Consider the following 15,614-nt stretch of genomic DNA (forward strand, 5'->3'; position numbering starts at 1 on the left):
TCAAATGCTATTGCTTCATCTTTCACTATTCCAATCACGATACCTCCAACGTCTCATTATGTCAATTATTTCCAACTTATTTGTATTTCCTGAACTTCCTCCTCCCCAAACCACTTCCCTCCTATGTCCCTGACCTCCACCCGTTGCTTTCTCTCTCCATCTTTTAACTTTGAACTAATCTCTAGGAGTCTAGGGGATGGCACAGGTAGCTTTGGTAAGTTAGTGGATGCTTAAACATGTGATGTTCCTAGCATGGCACTGAAGGCTGCAAAAGTGATTAATTCCCACACAGGCGGCACTGCACTCGGAGCGAGCTGTGGCTCAGCGTGCTGTTGCTTTGTTGCACGACTCCCTGACGGAGGTGCTTGCTGGACGGCCCGAGACCTCACATTTCCACACGCACGAGCTTTTCCTTCGTCCATTCCAGCATCTCATGCAACTTGGATGTGATGACGATATCCAGGACCAGGTATGAAGGTGCTAGCTGTTGATAGCCAGAATTATTTATTCAACACGCTTGCGAAATGCTGGTTGGCGCATATGAGCGACCATTGGAATCAAACTCACGAGAAAGAAAAAGGAGTCTTCAAACACTCTTCCTAACATCCACTCTTATTCACTGAACAACCTTTGTAATTCTTGGCTATCTTCCTTCTAAGAAGATGGCAATTCCTGCTCTTCCATGAGTCTCAATCTTGTAAAGAAAAACATAAATGGCTAAGAAATACTGAAAAAGCAGAACTTGCTTTAATGTCGGATTTGGCGTTGGAAAATGAGTAAATATATCCCCATCATGGTGGTGCATGGTCAACATCAGTTGAATAATTGTTTTATTTCCCACCTCCACTCTTTGTAACCCTGCGTATCTTTGTCATTCTTCATTCGTTCCAACCTCCGCATGGGCCATACCTGATTTATGAATCTTTCTGATGAGAGAACGATTAAACTATGTTTATGCTTTTATTGTCACCCTTGGATTAACTAGGTGGTCTCTTCAATTGTGGAGTTGGTGGAGGCAAGTGCCAGCTGCATCCAGTCTGGGTGGGGTCCACTATTCAGCGCATTGCGGACTATCCACGCCACGCGGCCTGATGTGCAGGCCAATCACACGCCGCAGGGACCTCTGCAGAGTACGGCCATGACAAATCGGTCCTGTGTTCTCAGTTGAGAACATCGCATCCAATGTTACAACCTGTATTAATCCAAAATTATGATTCTTTGTAGTCACAATAATTATTGTGGATGAAACAAGTACTGATAATTCCGTTTCTACAGTGCGGTGTTGTTTTTCCTCACAGGCCAACCCCGCGCGCCTGTTTTCGACGTTTTTGAGGCCTTTCTGGACACAGGCAGTGTGCAGGTCTTTGCCAGCGCTGCTGTTGACTGCATCCTCTGCCTTATCAAGTTTGTGCAAGGCCTAGGTGAGCCCTAGTTTTGTAACCAGCTACTGCAGGACCCAGTATAGTAATTTCATGCATGTTGACCATTTTCTGCCTGAATTGGTCATTTGATCTGATCCTATAGTACGGTGCTCATCAATTACCTGAACAAATGTTACCATTTTTACAAACAGATCGGCATCCTTCATAACTGTCAGGTATTTGCTGATAGCGAATACACCAGGGATACACTTTTGCCTTTTTTATTTCCCATTTTGGTGAAAATGCAAGTCGAAGTCGATGCGTTATTCACTCCAAAAGTGAATCGCGCAACAGTGGTCGATCCCTCAGGAAATACCCATCAGAACAAATATGAGAAATATTGCTCTCGTACACGATGCAATGATAATGCGGATGTATCATCAAAGTTTTACTCTCTCCAGGAGCAATATAACTCCTGACCATCGATCGGTTTCTTCAGTTGTTTAGCAATCTCTTCCTTTCCCCCAATTAGGTGATACTGATGTCAAAGAAGCGATCCCAGGCCCAGCATCATCCTTGAATGCTCCATCATCAATGGAGCTTTGCCTTCCGGCACTTGATTACCTCCGGCGTTGCCACGAGGTATCATATTGGAGCTTGGATTATTAATTATACTTCTCTTTTTTTTATTCTCAAAGAATGAAAAAAAGTTTACCTGAAAAACTATAACTCCCCTCAACTCATTATGCCAATTAACTTTCCTTCGCACAATCTTTATCCTTTTACTCCTTAATACTTCTTTTTCTTTCTTTTTCTTACTAATTGCTTTCTTAGTAATATTCAGAGCATCTTTACAAGGACATTTTAAAATGTGCCATATCCCTTTACTCTTCTTTTCAAACACCTCACTTCTCTGTCCTTCAGCTTTTTCTGGAAATCTCGTAAACCTGCACCCCTCGTCCCATCATTGTGATCCCATGTCGCTAATTTCCTTCGTTTTCAACAACCCTTCCTTTAAACCTGGTTGTGATGTTTATTTTGTTTGGTCAAATGGTTCAACCTTGGATCCAGAAGAGAAATAATCTCTACACAGTGAGTGCTGGCTCACAACTGTGAACCCATTCCTGCCACCATCCTCCACTGTGCATCCTGCAGTCCTCCTGCCATTCCCCCACCACCCCTCACTGTGTGTCCTACAGCCCCTCACTGTGTGTCCTACAGCCCCCCACTGTGTCCTACAGCCCCCCACGGTGTCCTACAGCCCCTCACGGTGTGTCCTACAGCCCCTCACGGTGTCCTACAGCCCCTCACGGTGTGTCCTACAGCCCCTCACTGTGTGTCCTACAGCCCCTCACTGTGTGTCCTACAGCCCCCCACTGTGTCCTACAGCCCCCCACTGTGTCCTACAGCTCCCCCCACGGTGTCCTATAGCACCCCACTGTCCTACAGCCCCCCACTGTCATAAAGCTCCCCACTGTGTGTTCTCCAGCCCCTCACTTTGTGTCCTACAGCCCCCCACTGTGTGTCCTACATCCCCCACTGTGTCCTACAGCCCCCCATTGTGTGTCCTACATCCCCCCATTGTGTGTACTACAGCCCCCCACTGTGTGTCCTACAGCCCGCCACTGTGTCCTACAGCCCCCCACTGTGTCCTACAGCCCCCCACTGTGTTCTACAGCCCCCCACTGTGTCCTACAGCCCCCCCCCACTGTGTGTCCTACAGCCCCCCGCTGTGTGTCCTACAGCCCCCTGCTGTGTGTCCTACAGCCCCCCCACTGTGTGTCCTACAGCCCCCCACTGTGTGTCCTACAGTCCCCCACTGCGTGTCCTACAGCCCCCACTGCGTGTCCTACAGCCCCTACTGCGTGTCCTACAGCCCCCCACTGCGTGTCCTACAGCCCCCCACTGCGTGTCCTACAGCCCCCCACTGTGTGTCCTTCAGCCCCCACTGTGTCCTACAGCCCCCCACTGCATGTCCCACAGCCCCCCACTGCGTGTCCTACAGCTCCCCACTGTGTCCTGTCTGGCTGCTGCGGGGCGAGCAACCTCAATGCCACAGAATATGGTTGTTCACACAAGTCAACTGACAGAGACTCTAATTTGCCACTCAAAATGATTGCGCTACCATCTCTAGACCACAGTATCTGGCATTGATTCCATCAGGGAATACTTAAGCCAAAACCCAATTAATTCACCAGTTTATCCATCTTGTCTCGGCTATCCTATCCACCGTCTCAGCCTTAGTACACCGAATCCTGTGCAGAGGCGGCTTGCTTTATCAACATGGAATACTAACTCCACTGAGGGCACCTTTCAGTAACTTCGTAAGGTACACAACAATTGTGTGTCCATTGCTAGGCAAGCCAGAAAACGTGATTTTGCTACTCTCAAGGGTGAACTCTTCAACCAGTCTTCCTCCTCAAATTAATGGTGCCACCTTGTCAAGTCTGTCTCTAATGTATGTTCTCCCTCCATCGCGTCCTTCAACTCAAACGGCATCACCGCAGTCTCTGCTCGAGATAAGGTAGAATGTCTCAGCTCGGGCGTTTGCTTCCAAAATCTCAAACCGTTAACCCATCCTGCTCTGTCTCCATTTTATTTCCAAGCATCCTGTCTTCTACTCACCCGAGAAGGGAGAGAACGTTTTTTTTTTTTTTTTTTTTTTTTTTTTTTAATACTGAATCGAGGCTCGTGAAAGAGCTAACATTTATTTCATAAACAAATCAACCAGACAAACAAAATATACAAAAAGAGGGAGCGGAAGACAAGATGGGGAGAGAAGGGGAAGCACACAACCACAACATTTGAGAGCAGGGAGAAGTGTGGGAGGGAGAGGGCTTGGGGGGAGGCGGCATGGGAAGGGGGGGTCGGGGGGGGGGGGGGAGAGGTATAAAACACAAGGGGACCGAAATTAGCGGGGGTAGAAAAGATCAAGGTTTTGGACGTTCTGTCCCATCTGTCCCATCTCGACATCTCGAAGAGTTGGACGTTCTGTCCCATCTCGACCCTGCGGCAATAACAAATGCAGATGCCATCAGTGTGTTAGTTCTCAGTTCCTGATCGGTTCTTCTTCTTCTCTGTCTGCTCTCTTCGGCCTGTCCTTCAACTTATTGGAATGCCTTCGGTGTAACGTGTAAAATATTGTCAAACTTCCAGTACTCGTAGTTCTGCCGTGTACATACATGGCTAAAATTGGACCAATGTAAATGCTCCATTAATGGCAAAATTTGCCTTTTTTCTTTCTTTCTTTACTCCGAGCCTTGTAGTGGATCCTTGTATATAAATCACCTGGAGAGCAAATACATAAGTAGACATCTGTTTGCCTTTGCATCAGTTACACAGACATTCGTGAACACATATGGTATATGGGATTTGAACCTTGGTTCAGAAGAAAGCCTGGAGTTCATGAGCCTAGAGTTCAGAAGAAAACACGAATTGGCCAACCTTAAAAGGAATGGGAATAAAATTTATCTTTCAATCTTCAACCAAATATTCTCTCAACATTCCACTTATTTCCCTTTGTCTCCTCAGTTTCTCACCAAAACATATGAGATGCCGACCCGACCCGTTTTCCAAGCCCCTCGCCTTACCTCCGCACTCTCAGCCTCAAATTCATCTTCGGGGACTGCTGAGGATAACCCTGATGTCCTCGATTCTCCCATTGACCTTGAAGATGGCTCTGGTTGGTTATGTGATTTGGAGATGTCATTTTGTCTGGAGTGGTGAGGGGAGGATGTTGGAGAAAATGGAAAACCTTATTTGATTCCAGACCAGGTAATGGTGAACTAATTACTTAGAGCACCTTATACAGTTTATAACTGGAGAGTGAAGAGAACACTTTACCCCACGCAGTGTTTTATTATATGTTTCAAATGAAATAAAAATAATGATTTTAAAGGTCGTACAAAAAAAAATTCTGGAAGTTTAGCGCCATTGATTGGGAAACATTATTTTGGAAATATATATGTATACACAAAGAATTAAGTTAAGCACCCCCCCGTTTTTTTACAACCTCGCACATTACAAGTTTGTTGTCGTCAAAACAGTGTAATATACCCATGATATTGCTATATTTTCTGGAGAAGTGATATTATGGTCACATAAAAACATAACAATCATGCCGTTTTCAATATTTTATTCTGAATAATTTAAGGTGAAATTTTTTGGGAATTTTAGGCATATTTTCACCTCAATTTAAGTATGGAGCTATAGGTCCATCACGGACAGTGTGGATGACGTTTATGTTTTCTAACGTACAGTCATTGTTCTGAGAAGACCTCTAGCGATCTTTGCGTCAATAACGTGTGTAGGACCCACGTGATCGGATGGAGCAAGGTGCTGTGACAACCATCCCCTGGCCTGCGTACAGTCCTGACCTGAACCCCCTCGAGCACGTTTGGGACATGTTGGGACGACAAATTGCGAAGATGGTCCCTCCAATAGCCAATCTGGATGAATTGGAACGTGCATTACATCGGGAATGGAACAACCTGCCACAGCAACGCATACGACGGCTTACAGGGTCTATGAGACGTAGGGTTGAGTCAGTGATCCGATCACGTGGGTCCTACACACGTTATTGACGCAAAGATCGCTAGAGGTCTTCTCAGAACAATGACTGTACGTTAGAAAACATAAACGTCATCCACACTGTCCGTGATGGACCTATAGCTCCATACTTAAATTGAGGTGAAAATATGCCTAAAATTCCCAAAAAATTTCACCTTAAATTATTCAGAATAAAATATTGAAAACGGCATGATTGTTATGTTTTTATGTGACCATAATATCACTTTTCCAGAAAATATAGCAATATCATGGGTATATTACACTGTTTTGACGACAACAAACTTGTAATGTGCGAGGTTGTAAAAAAACGGGGGGGTGCTTAACTTAATTCTTTGTGTATATATGTATATATACAGTGCATTCAGAAAGTATTCAGACCCCTTCACTTTTTTCACATTTTGTTATGTTGCAGCCATAAGCTGAAATCGTTTAAATTCATTTTATCCCTCATCAATCTGCACTCAATACCCCAAAATGACAAAGAGAAAACAGGATTTTAGAAAGTTTTGAAAATTTATTAAAAAGAAAAAACTGAAATATCACATTTACATAAGTATTCAGACCCTTTGCTATGACACTTGAAATTTAGCTCAGGGACCTCCCATTTCTCTTGATCATCTTTGAGACGTTTCTACACCTTCATTGGAGTCCACCTGTGGTAAATTCAATTGATTGGACATGATTTGGAAAGGCACACACCTGTCTATACAAGGTCTCACAGCTGACAATGCATATCAGAGAAAAAATCAAGCCATGAGGTCGAAGGAACTGCCTACCGAGCTCAGAGACAGGATTGTGTCGAGGCACAGATCTGGGGAAGCCTACAAAAAAGATTCTGCTGCATTGAAGGTTCCCAAGAGCACAGTGGCCTCCATGATTCTTAAATGGAAGAAGTTTGGAACAACCAGGACTCCTCCTAGAGCTGGCCGCCCGGCCAACCTGAGCAATCGGGGGAGAAGGGCCTTGGTAAGAGAGGTGACTAAGAACCCGATGGTCACTCTGGCTGAGCTCCAAAGATCCTGTGTGGAGATGGGAGAAACTTCCAGAAGAACAACCATCACTGCAACACCCCACCGATCTGGGCTTTATGGCAGAGTGGCCAGACGGAAGCCTCTCCTCAGTCAAAGACACATGAAAGCCCGCTTGGAGTTTGCAAAAAAGCACCGAAAGGACTCTCAGACTGTGAGAAACAAGATTCTGTGGTCTGATGAAACCAAGATTGAAATGTTTGGCTTCCGTCTGACCTTATATAAACAGGTGTGTGCCTTTCCAAATCATGTCCAATCAATTGAATTTACCACAGGTGGACTCCAATCAAGGTGTAGAAACATCTCAAAGATGATCAAGAGAAATGGGAGGCACCTGAGCTAAATTTCAAGTGTCACAGCAAAGGGTCTGAATACTTATGTAAATGTGATATTTCAGTTTTTTCTTTTTAATAAATTTGCAAAATCTTTCTAAAATCCTGTTTTCTCTTTGTCATTTTGGGGTATTGAGTGTAGATTGATGAGGGGAAAAAATGAATTTAAACGATTTCAGCACAAGGCTGCAACATAACAAAATGTGAAAAAAGTGAAGGGGTCTGAATACTTTCTGAATGTACTGTACCAAGTCTGTTACACCACCATGTTTAGCATGTCGAAGTACTGCTAAACCCCTTATTTAGCATGTCGAAGTACTGCTAAACCCCTTATTTAGCATGTCGAAGTACTGCTAAACCCCTTATTTAGCATGTCGAAGTACTGCTAAACCCCTTATTTAGCATGTCGAAGTACTGCTAAACCCCTTATTTAGCATGTCCAAGTACTGCTAAACCCCTTATTTAGCATGTCCAAGTACTGCTAAACCCCTTATTTAGCATGTCCAAGTACTGCTAAACCCCTTATTTAGCATATCCAAGTACTGCTAAACCCCTTATTTAGCATGTCCAAGTACTGCTAATCCCCTTATTTAGCATGTCCAAGTACGACTGAACCCCTTATTTCGCATGTCCAAGTACTACTAAATTCCTTATTTAGCATGTCCAAGTACTGCTAAACTCCTTATTTAGCATGTCCTGGTACTGCTAAACCCCTTATTTAGCATGTCCAAGTACTACGAAACTCCTTATTTAGCATGTCCAAGCACTGCTAAACTCCTTATTTAGCATGTCCAAGTACTACGAAACCCCTTATTTAGCATGTGCAAGTACTGCTAAACTCCTTATTTAGCATGTCCAAGTACTAATAAACTCCTTATTTAGCCTGTCCAAGTACTGCTAAACCCCTTATTTAACATGTCCAAGTACGACTTAACTCCTTATTTAGCATGTCCAAGTACTGCTAAACTCCTTATTTAGCATGTCCAAGTACTGCTAAACCCCTTATTTAACATGTCCAAGTACTACTAAACTACTTATTTAGCATGTCCAAGTACTGCTAAACTCCTTATTTAGCATGTCCAAGTCCTACTAAACTCCTTATTTAGCATGTCCAAGTACTGCTAAACTCCTTATTTAGCATGCCCAAGTACTGCTAAACTCTTTATTTAGCATGTCCAAGTACTACTAAACCCCTTGTTTTGCATGTCTAAGTACTACTAAACTCCTTATTTAGCATGTCCAAGTACTGCTAAACCCCTTATTTAGCATGTCCAAGTACTGCTAAACTCCTTATTTAGCATGTCCAAGTACTACTGAACTCCTTATTTGGCATGTCCAAGTACTACTAAACTCCTTATTTAGCGTGTCCAAGTACGGCTAAACCCATTATTTAGCATGTCCAAGTGCTACTAAACCCCTTATTTAGCATGCCAAGTACTGCTAAACCCCTTTTTTAGCATGTCCAAGTGCTGCTAAACCCCTTATTTGGCATGTCCAAGTACTACTAAACTCCTTATTTAGCATGTCCAAGTACTGCTAAACCCATTATTTAGCATGTCCAAGTACTGCTAAACCCCTTATTTAGCATGTCCAAGTGCTGCTAAACCCCTTATTTGGCATGTCCAAGTACTACTAAACTCCTTATTTAGCGTGTCCAAGTACTGCTAAACCCATTATTTAGCATGTCCAAGTACTGCTAAACCCCTTATTTAGCATGTCCAAGTGCTGCTAAACCCCTTATTTAGCATGTCCAAGTTCTACTAAACCCCTTATTTAGCATGTCCAAGTGCTGCTAAACCCCTTATTTAGCATGTCCAAGTGCTGCTAAACCCCTTATTTAGCATGTCCATGTACTGCTAAACTCCTTATTTAGCATGTCCAAGTACTGCTAAACCCCTTATTTAGCATGTCCAAGTACTGCTAAACCCCTTATTTAGCATGTCCAAGTGCTACTAAACCCCTTATTTAGCATGTCCAAGTTCTACTAAACCCCTTATTTAGCATGTCCAAGTGCTGCTAAACCCCTTATTTAGCATGTCCAAGTGCTGCTAAACCCCTTATTTAGCATGTCCAAGTTCTACTAAACCCCTTATTTAGCATGTCCATGTACTGCTAAACTCCTTATTTAGCATGTCCAAGTGCTGCATTGCTAAATGGAAGGGTTCTGAAAGTGACAAGAAGGCTATTTGTGTTCTACAGTGTTAAATTGAAGACCATAGAATTATAACCAGGCTAAGTCACATTTTATTCATTTCAAGAAAAACGTGAAAAATATTTTGAAAAACGTGAAAAACGGGGGGGAAAAATAAAATGTGACTTAGCCTGGTTATAATTCTATGGTCTTCAATTATATCATTCATTTGATATGAAATAAAAACTTTAAATGTCGTAGAACGAAAACCCTGGAGGTGTGTCGCTATCGATGCGCAATGTCTTATACACCACCTTATTTAGCACGTTGCATTAAGTTAGTCTTTCTTTGTTGTTGCGTTGTCTTTCGTTGTTGTCTTTCTTGTTGTGTTGTCTTTCTTGTTAACTCTTTCACGAGCCTCGATCTTGTATACAAAAAAAATAAAATAATTATTTGTGCCTGTTGTTTGTGTCCTTTATTACATCCTTAAAAACATTACGTTGCCTGTTTGGGATGATTTTCAATTTTGTTTGACTGCCCGACTGGCAGACAGAGTAAATATATGCTTTTGTCACTCCTCTCTGTGCACGTGTGATCAGGACGAATTAAGAGCCAAAGCACTGCTGAGCTTGAGGTTTATTTTCCGATTTGTGTTCAAAATATAACATTCAATTTAAATGAAGTGGTTCCTCGATCATAAGCTGATGTTTGTAGACACACACATAAGTGAACCAATTGCTTAACCACGCTTTTGGCATGCGCGGGGTAATGACATTTAACACCAGTAACCAGTCTATGTGGCAGAACTAGGAACATTAGTCATTGCTTTGGACTCCATCTATTCCAAACACTAATGAGTAAATTGTTCACCGTCTTAAACCGAATCACAGTCAGTTCATGCATGCTCCTCAGACCGCATGTCCGAGTTAAGAAAACGAGTGGTTATATATTAGGAGTGGGTGAATGTACTTCCGGCCTTCTTACTTTGCATGCTGCTGATATTAAATGCGTAACTTTGGTGCAATTTCTGCTCTGACACTGAGGGAGTGGTTTCCTCTTTCCATCGTGCTCAGCGTAAGTCGCCAGTAAGATGGGAGAAGGACGTTTCCTCTTTTCCTCGCATCATAACTGTCTCTTTGTTTTATAACGGGATTTTGTCAGCAGAACAGGATAATGTTGAGAGTTGCATAATGAACCTTGAGCGAAAGCTTAATCCTAAAGTCGAGGAAACTATACGCCACATTAAACGGCACAGCGTTTGTGTGAAAGGAATCGGGAGAATAATTGTCAACGTTTCCTTCAAATGTAGAAATAAGAGGATGGATTTAGAAAGAAGGAGATACATTTGGAAAGGTGATGAAACTGGCATTTTCAGCTCCTCTACGACGAATTCAAGAAAAGCTGTTTAAGCCGAAATGATGTGCCTCAGTCGGTCAGTCCTTCCTTCCGGCAATGGGTCCATTGACATTTTTTGGCTTTTCCCTCCTCCGAGGCGGCTCGACGGAACGTTTTGAAACTCGGCATGATGATTCATGACGTCGATGTGCAAAAACTAATGGAGTCCTTCTTTTTTTAATTTACATACAGGTGGAGATAATTAGCTAATTAACTCAAAATATAATCTATGTCTGTATGTCGATCACATGTTGCGAGATTCTGTCATCTCGCGGGATGTTTTGTTGTTGTTTAACTTAAACATCTCAATTACCATCGCCAAGGAGAGGGTTTTGCATTTGGGACCGTTTGTCTGTGTCTGTTGGTTTGTCTACACACAACGTGAGTAGGTGTATTACTTGCATACTATTGTTAAACCTTAAAGATATTTTAAGACCATTAAGACCCACTAGACCATTTAGAACCCTAAAACTCTGTAAGACCCTTTAGAACCTTCAGACTCTCAAAAACCTTAATTCCCTTTAGAACCCCTTCAACCCCTTAGAATCCTAAGACCATTTAAGAGCCATAGTAAGACCTTTAGAACCCTAAAACTCTAAGACCCTTTAGAACCTTCAGACTCTCAAAAACCTTTATTCCCTTTTCAACCCCTTAGAATCCTAAGACTCTTTAAGAGCCATAATAAGACCCTTTAGAACCCTAAAACTCTAAGACCCTTTAGAACCTTCAAACTCTCAAAAACCTTAATTTCCTTTAGAACCCATTCAACCCTTTAGAATCCTAAGACCCTTTAAGAGCCATAGTAAGACCCTTTATAACCCTAAAACTCTAAGACCCTTTAGATTTAGAACCTTCAGACTCTCAAAAACCTTAATTCCCTTTAGAATCCCTTCAACCCTTTAGAATCCTAAGACCCTTTAAGAGCCATAGTGAGACCCTTTAGAACCCTAAGACCCCCCACCATCACCTAATGCAGCCTGACTACGACTGCCCTCCATCGGGAGCCGAGCGTCTATCCCACTTGGGACTATTCATCGTAGGTTGGAATCTGTTATATTAATGTTCGTTTTGGCATCCTTTGAGTCATTGTACAGTTTTTGATGGCCATGCTTGGTGTAGTTGGTTACCTGCAGTGCGTATATGTCGAAATTAACTTCCGAAAATGCATAGTAAATTCCAACTTCACATTGTGTAGGGTTTCTTCTTCAGAGCGACATCAGGCTACAAAAAAAGATTAGGAATAATGCAATAAAATTCCAAACAGCTTAAGAATGTTTTATGCTGTTTACAGGGGATTAATGAGAGCTTTGTTTTGCGGCAGGCTTGGTGAGTGTGTGGGCTACTCTTTTGGAAAACGTTGCTTACACCGTCTCCACATGTCCACGGCAGCACCAAGCACCCACTCTGGCGCTCCTGTTCCAGCTCCTGCGAGATGTAGCGAGAGTCCCTGGTGTGTACACTTCACCATACCACAGATCATATTAATGTTATATCAGGTTATTTTTACACGTCCCTCCTGTGATCAGGTGTCCTGCAGCACCTGCCCTCTCTGACCTCCCTCACTGCATATTCCCCTTCAGCAACGTACACGTCATGCCCTTCACTTTAATTTTGTACACTGTGAACGTCACATCTTCAAAATATAATTTAAATAATTATTTAAATGTATTAAATATTTTCTGTGTGGTTTTTCATTATTTTAAAGCTGTCCATATCGATGGTATTAATATGATAATTGTAATGTACCGCGTGGGCCCAACCACATTCCAGAGACAGGGGGATGCATTGTCAGAGCTTTTCTGGGATGTTCAAACCTGTTATATACTTCCAGTCTCAACATTCCGAAAGCAGAATGAAAGCTTGTTGCTGGGATTTCTCCAGGATGCCTATATAATGTAATGGCTTGTGGGATTTTATTGAGAGCTGAACCAACAAGCATAATGGGCACTCCTGTGGCCTTGGTTGTAGCTTTCTTGGACAGAGTATTGAAAAAAATAGCTATTCACGGTGCCAGACGTGCTGCTGGGAGAGTGCTGCAAATGTTCTGCAAACGTTGCGGTCTTTCCACTGAGTGGCGAATTGAATTTGAATGGGTCACCTCTTTCCTCCATTAATTTTTCAATGACTTTCTGCTTTGGCTTCTTAATGTGTTGTATCCATAAATCAAGGCCCCTAGATCACCAAGGGAAGTTTCCAGACTGCCATCTGCACCAAGCTGTCTTTTTCAGTACAGTCTGATTTTTTTTTTCCTTTTTTTTTTTTTTTAATACACAGGCCTTGCTTGGGTCTGCTGGGTTGAAAACTCATTTAAATGTTACTGATCCTGATTGTACAAAGAGAATTTCATTTTGTATCAACTGAATGTTCTCTGTGAATCGGAGGCTTGAAAGCAGACCAGACTGCTGGATTCTCCCATTCATAATGTTTAAATTGGAAGTGAAAGAAGCTTCAAATTCCTATAAATGCATGCAACATTGCTTGATAAGCAGCCATTTAATCATGTATTTTCATCTGAAAAACCTTTGTCCTAAATCTGTTCGTCATAACAATCAGTACTTTATAATTTCAGTGTGTCAAGAAGTAACGTATTCTCCAGTGTATAAGTCGAAAATTAGCCAATTCGACTTGTACTCGCATAGACATGTAGCCCAAAAAATACGGTCATTTTCTTCTTCCAATTGATGCTCCATTTGGGAATTTACAGTCAAATCAAGTGGGATAGTCATGACAAAGATCTGTTGGGCTTTCATCGGCCATAAGCACAGGCTATCGGAAAATAATGCAGTGCCTTTCTAAGTGATCACCTTGCAATGTAAGTGTATTTAACACCAGCTGAAGTTCCGGCATTCCCGGGGAAACTCAATGAAATGTGTATTTAAATACTTCCTGCATGACAAATTGGGGAATGTTGGCCTTCTAGTTTTGTAAGAATTACCAATCTTGGGCGTTGGACAGCTTTCCCTTCTTTTCACCTCTTTTTCTTAATTTTACTTTTTTACTACAACAAATCACTACAACGTCAACATACGATCTTCACAATACATATTACTCGATCACTCCCGGGGAAAAAACCCAGGCAGTGTATAAGCAACATACTCACCTGAGGCCTGAACACGGAAATGCTATAATCAACCTGTGTAAAGCACTCTTTTTTTTAATAACAGGCGCACATATAAACACTATAATGATTAAATTAGTGTTGTTGACTACAAAACACTACAACCTCAACATACAATCTTCACAAACATATTACTCTATCACACTCGGGAAAAACCCAGGCAGTGTATAAGCAAAAGACCTGATCGAGGCCTGAAGACAAATTATCTGGTTTTATTTGGGGTCAATTTTTTTTTTTTGGCCAAAGATAGCCCTCAACCTTCCCTCTGGATGAAAAAGTTGGCCATGCATAATAAGTTGCTCTGTTATATGTTTTTGTCTTTTCCATCTTCCTCAAGTGTGGTGATTGATAAATTATTCCCAGGCTCGTGAAGATGGTATTCCAGGCATTCCACTGGTGATTTAATATTATTCGATTTTTTCCACATCTAGGCCCGAGGTTTGCTGTCCACGTAGTCGGACACCTCTTGCTTCCTGTCATGGCTACCTGGCTTGCCCGTAGCCATGGCGATGCTGCTTACTGGGAAGGTGCGGCAGGAAACTTCCGACATGCGCTGGGCCTTTGCTGTGAGCTTGCAGGAGAATTTGTTCACAACTTCACGCAGCAAGGTGGGTACAGAGGATTTTATTAAGTTTTTTTTATTGTGACTGTAGTGTTTCTAAAGCTGTACGGTGAGAAGTTCTCGATTTTTCGCAATTAGATAGTTTTGGTTAAATGGTACAATGTAACTGATACAATGCCCACAATGGTGCCACAGTACATCCCAAGTGAATTTTGTCATTTATATGTTGTTCTGGATATGGATTATTGGGTGTGATGCTCAATTGGGGGTTTTACCCCACGCAGGAAGCGAAAAGCGGGTTTAAGCAATTGGCTCGCTGTCTTTCTGACTACAAGTGCCATTTTATGATCGAACTTGATTTCAATCGAGTGTTATATTTTGAACACTAATCTGAACATGAATCGGAAAAATAACCTGTAGTTTAGCATTAATTTGCCTCTGAATTCGTTCCTGATCGCACATGTGCAGAGAGGAGTGGGTACTAAAGGATACTTCTAATGGGTTCTAAAGGGTAATTCTAAAGGATTATAAAGTGTTCTAAAGTGTTCTAATTCTAAAGGGTAATTCTAAAGAGTAACTATAAAGGGTGTTGAAGGGTTCTGAAGGATAATTCCAACGGGTTTCGTTCATTTCTAGGCTTTGCCAATTTTATATTTAAAATGCCAAACTGAACCACTTCCTTCAGACACAGGTGCAATTATTTTTACTGTGTCTGTCTACAAACGCCGGTTTATGATCGAGGAAGAACTTTATTTCAATTGAATGTTGTATTTTGAACAGGAATCGGAAAACAAAACCTGTAGTTTAGCATTACGTTGTCTCTGTCCCAATCGCACATGCACAGAGAGGAGTGAGGTAATACTTTTAACCTCTGTCTGTCTGGCAGACAAAACGAAATTGAAAATCATTCCAAACGGGAAACGTACTGTTTTAAGGATGTTACAAAGGACACGTACAACATGCACAAATAACCAATGTAATGTGTTAAATAAGGTGTTGTAAAAGACGCTGGCGGTAAACTTCCGAAAAATAATTTTTCGACCTCTAAAATCTTTATTTTATTTCAACTGTATTATATAATTGAACACTTTGGAACACAAATCCTTATTGGCACTTTC

The 15,614-nt window shown here is 42.0% G+C and overlaps 1 protein-coding gene across 2 annotated transcripts in view; it reads left to right on the plus strand.

Annotated features, from left to right (window-relative positions):
- ARFGEF3 (ARFGEF family member 3) overlaps positions 1 to 15,614 on the plus strand; it is a 167,502-nt gene that overhangs the window by 111,092 nt on the left and 40,796 nt on the right. For both annotated transcript variants that reach the window (XM_078774049.1, XM_078774050.1), the window contains exons 23-29: positions 293 to 469; positions 986 to 1,130; positions 1,299 to 1,421; positions 1,894 to 2,003; positions 4,893 to 5,043; positions 12,138 to 12,266; positions 14,366 to 14,542. In XM_078774049.1, coding sequence (XP_078630175.1) covers positions 293 to 469; positions 986 to 1,130; positions 1,299 to 1,421; positions 1,894 to 2,003; positions 4,893 to 5,043; positions 12,138 to 12,266; positions 14,366 to 14,542 — 1,012 coding nt within the window. The remainder of the gene's footprint in view (positions 1 to 292; positions 470 to 985; positions 1,131 to 1,298; positions 1,422 to 1,893; positions 2,004 to 4,892; positions 5,044 to 12,137; positions 12,267 to 14,365; positions 14,543 to 15,614) is intronic.

Source organism: Myxine glutinosa, chromosome 3 (assembly GCF_964187855.1).
Source record: "Myxine glutinosa chromosome 3, kmMyxGlut1.1, whole genome shotgun sequence".
NCBI classification, from domain to species: Eukaryota; Metazoa; Chordata; class Myxini; order Myxiniformes; family Myxinidae; genus Myxine; species Myxine glutinosa.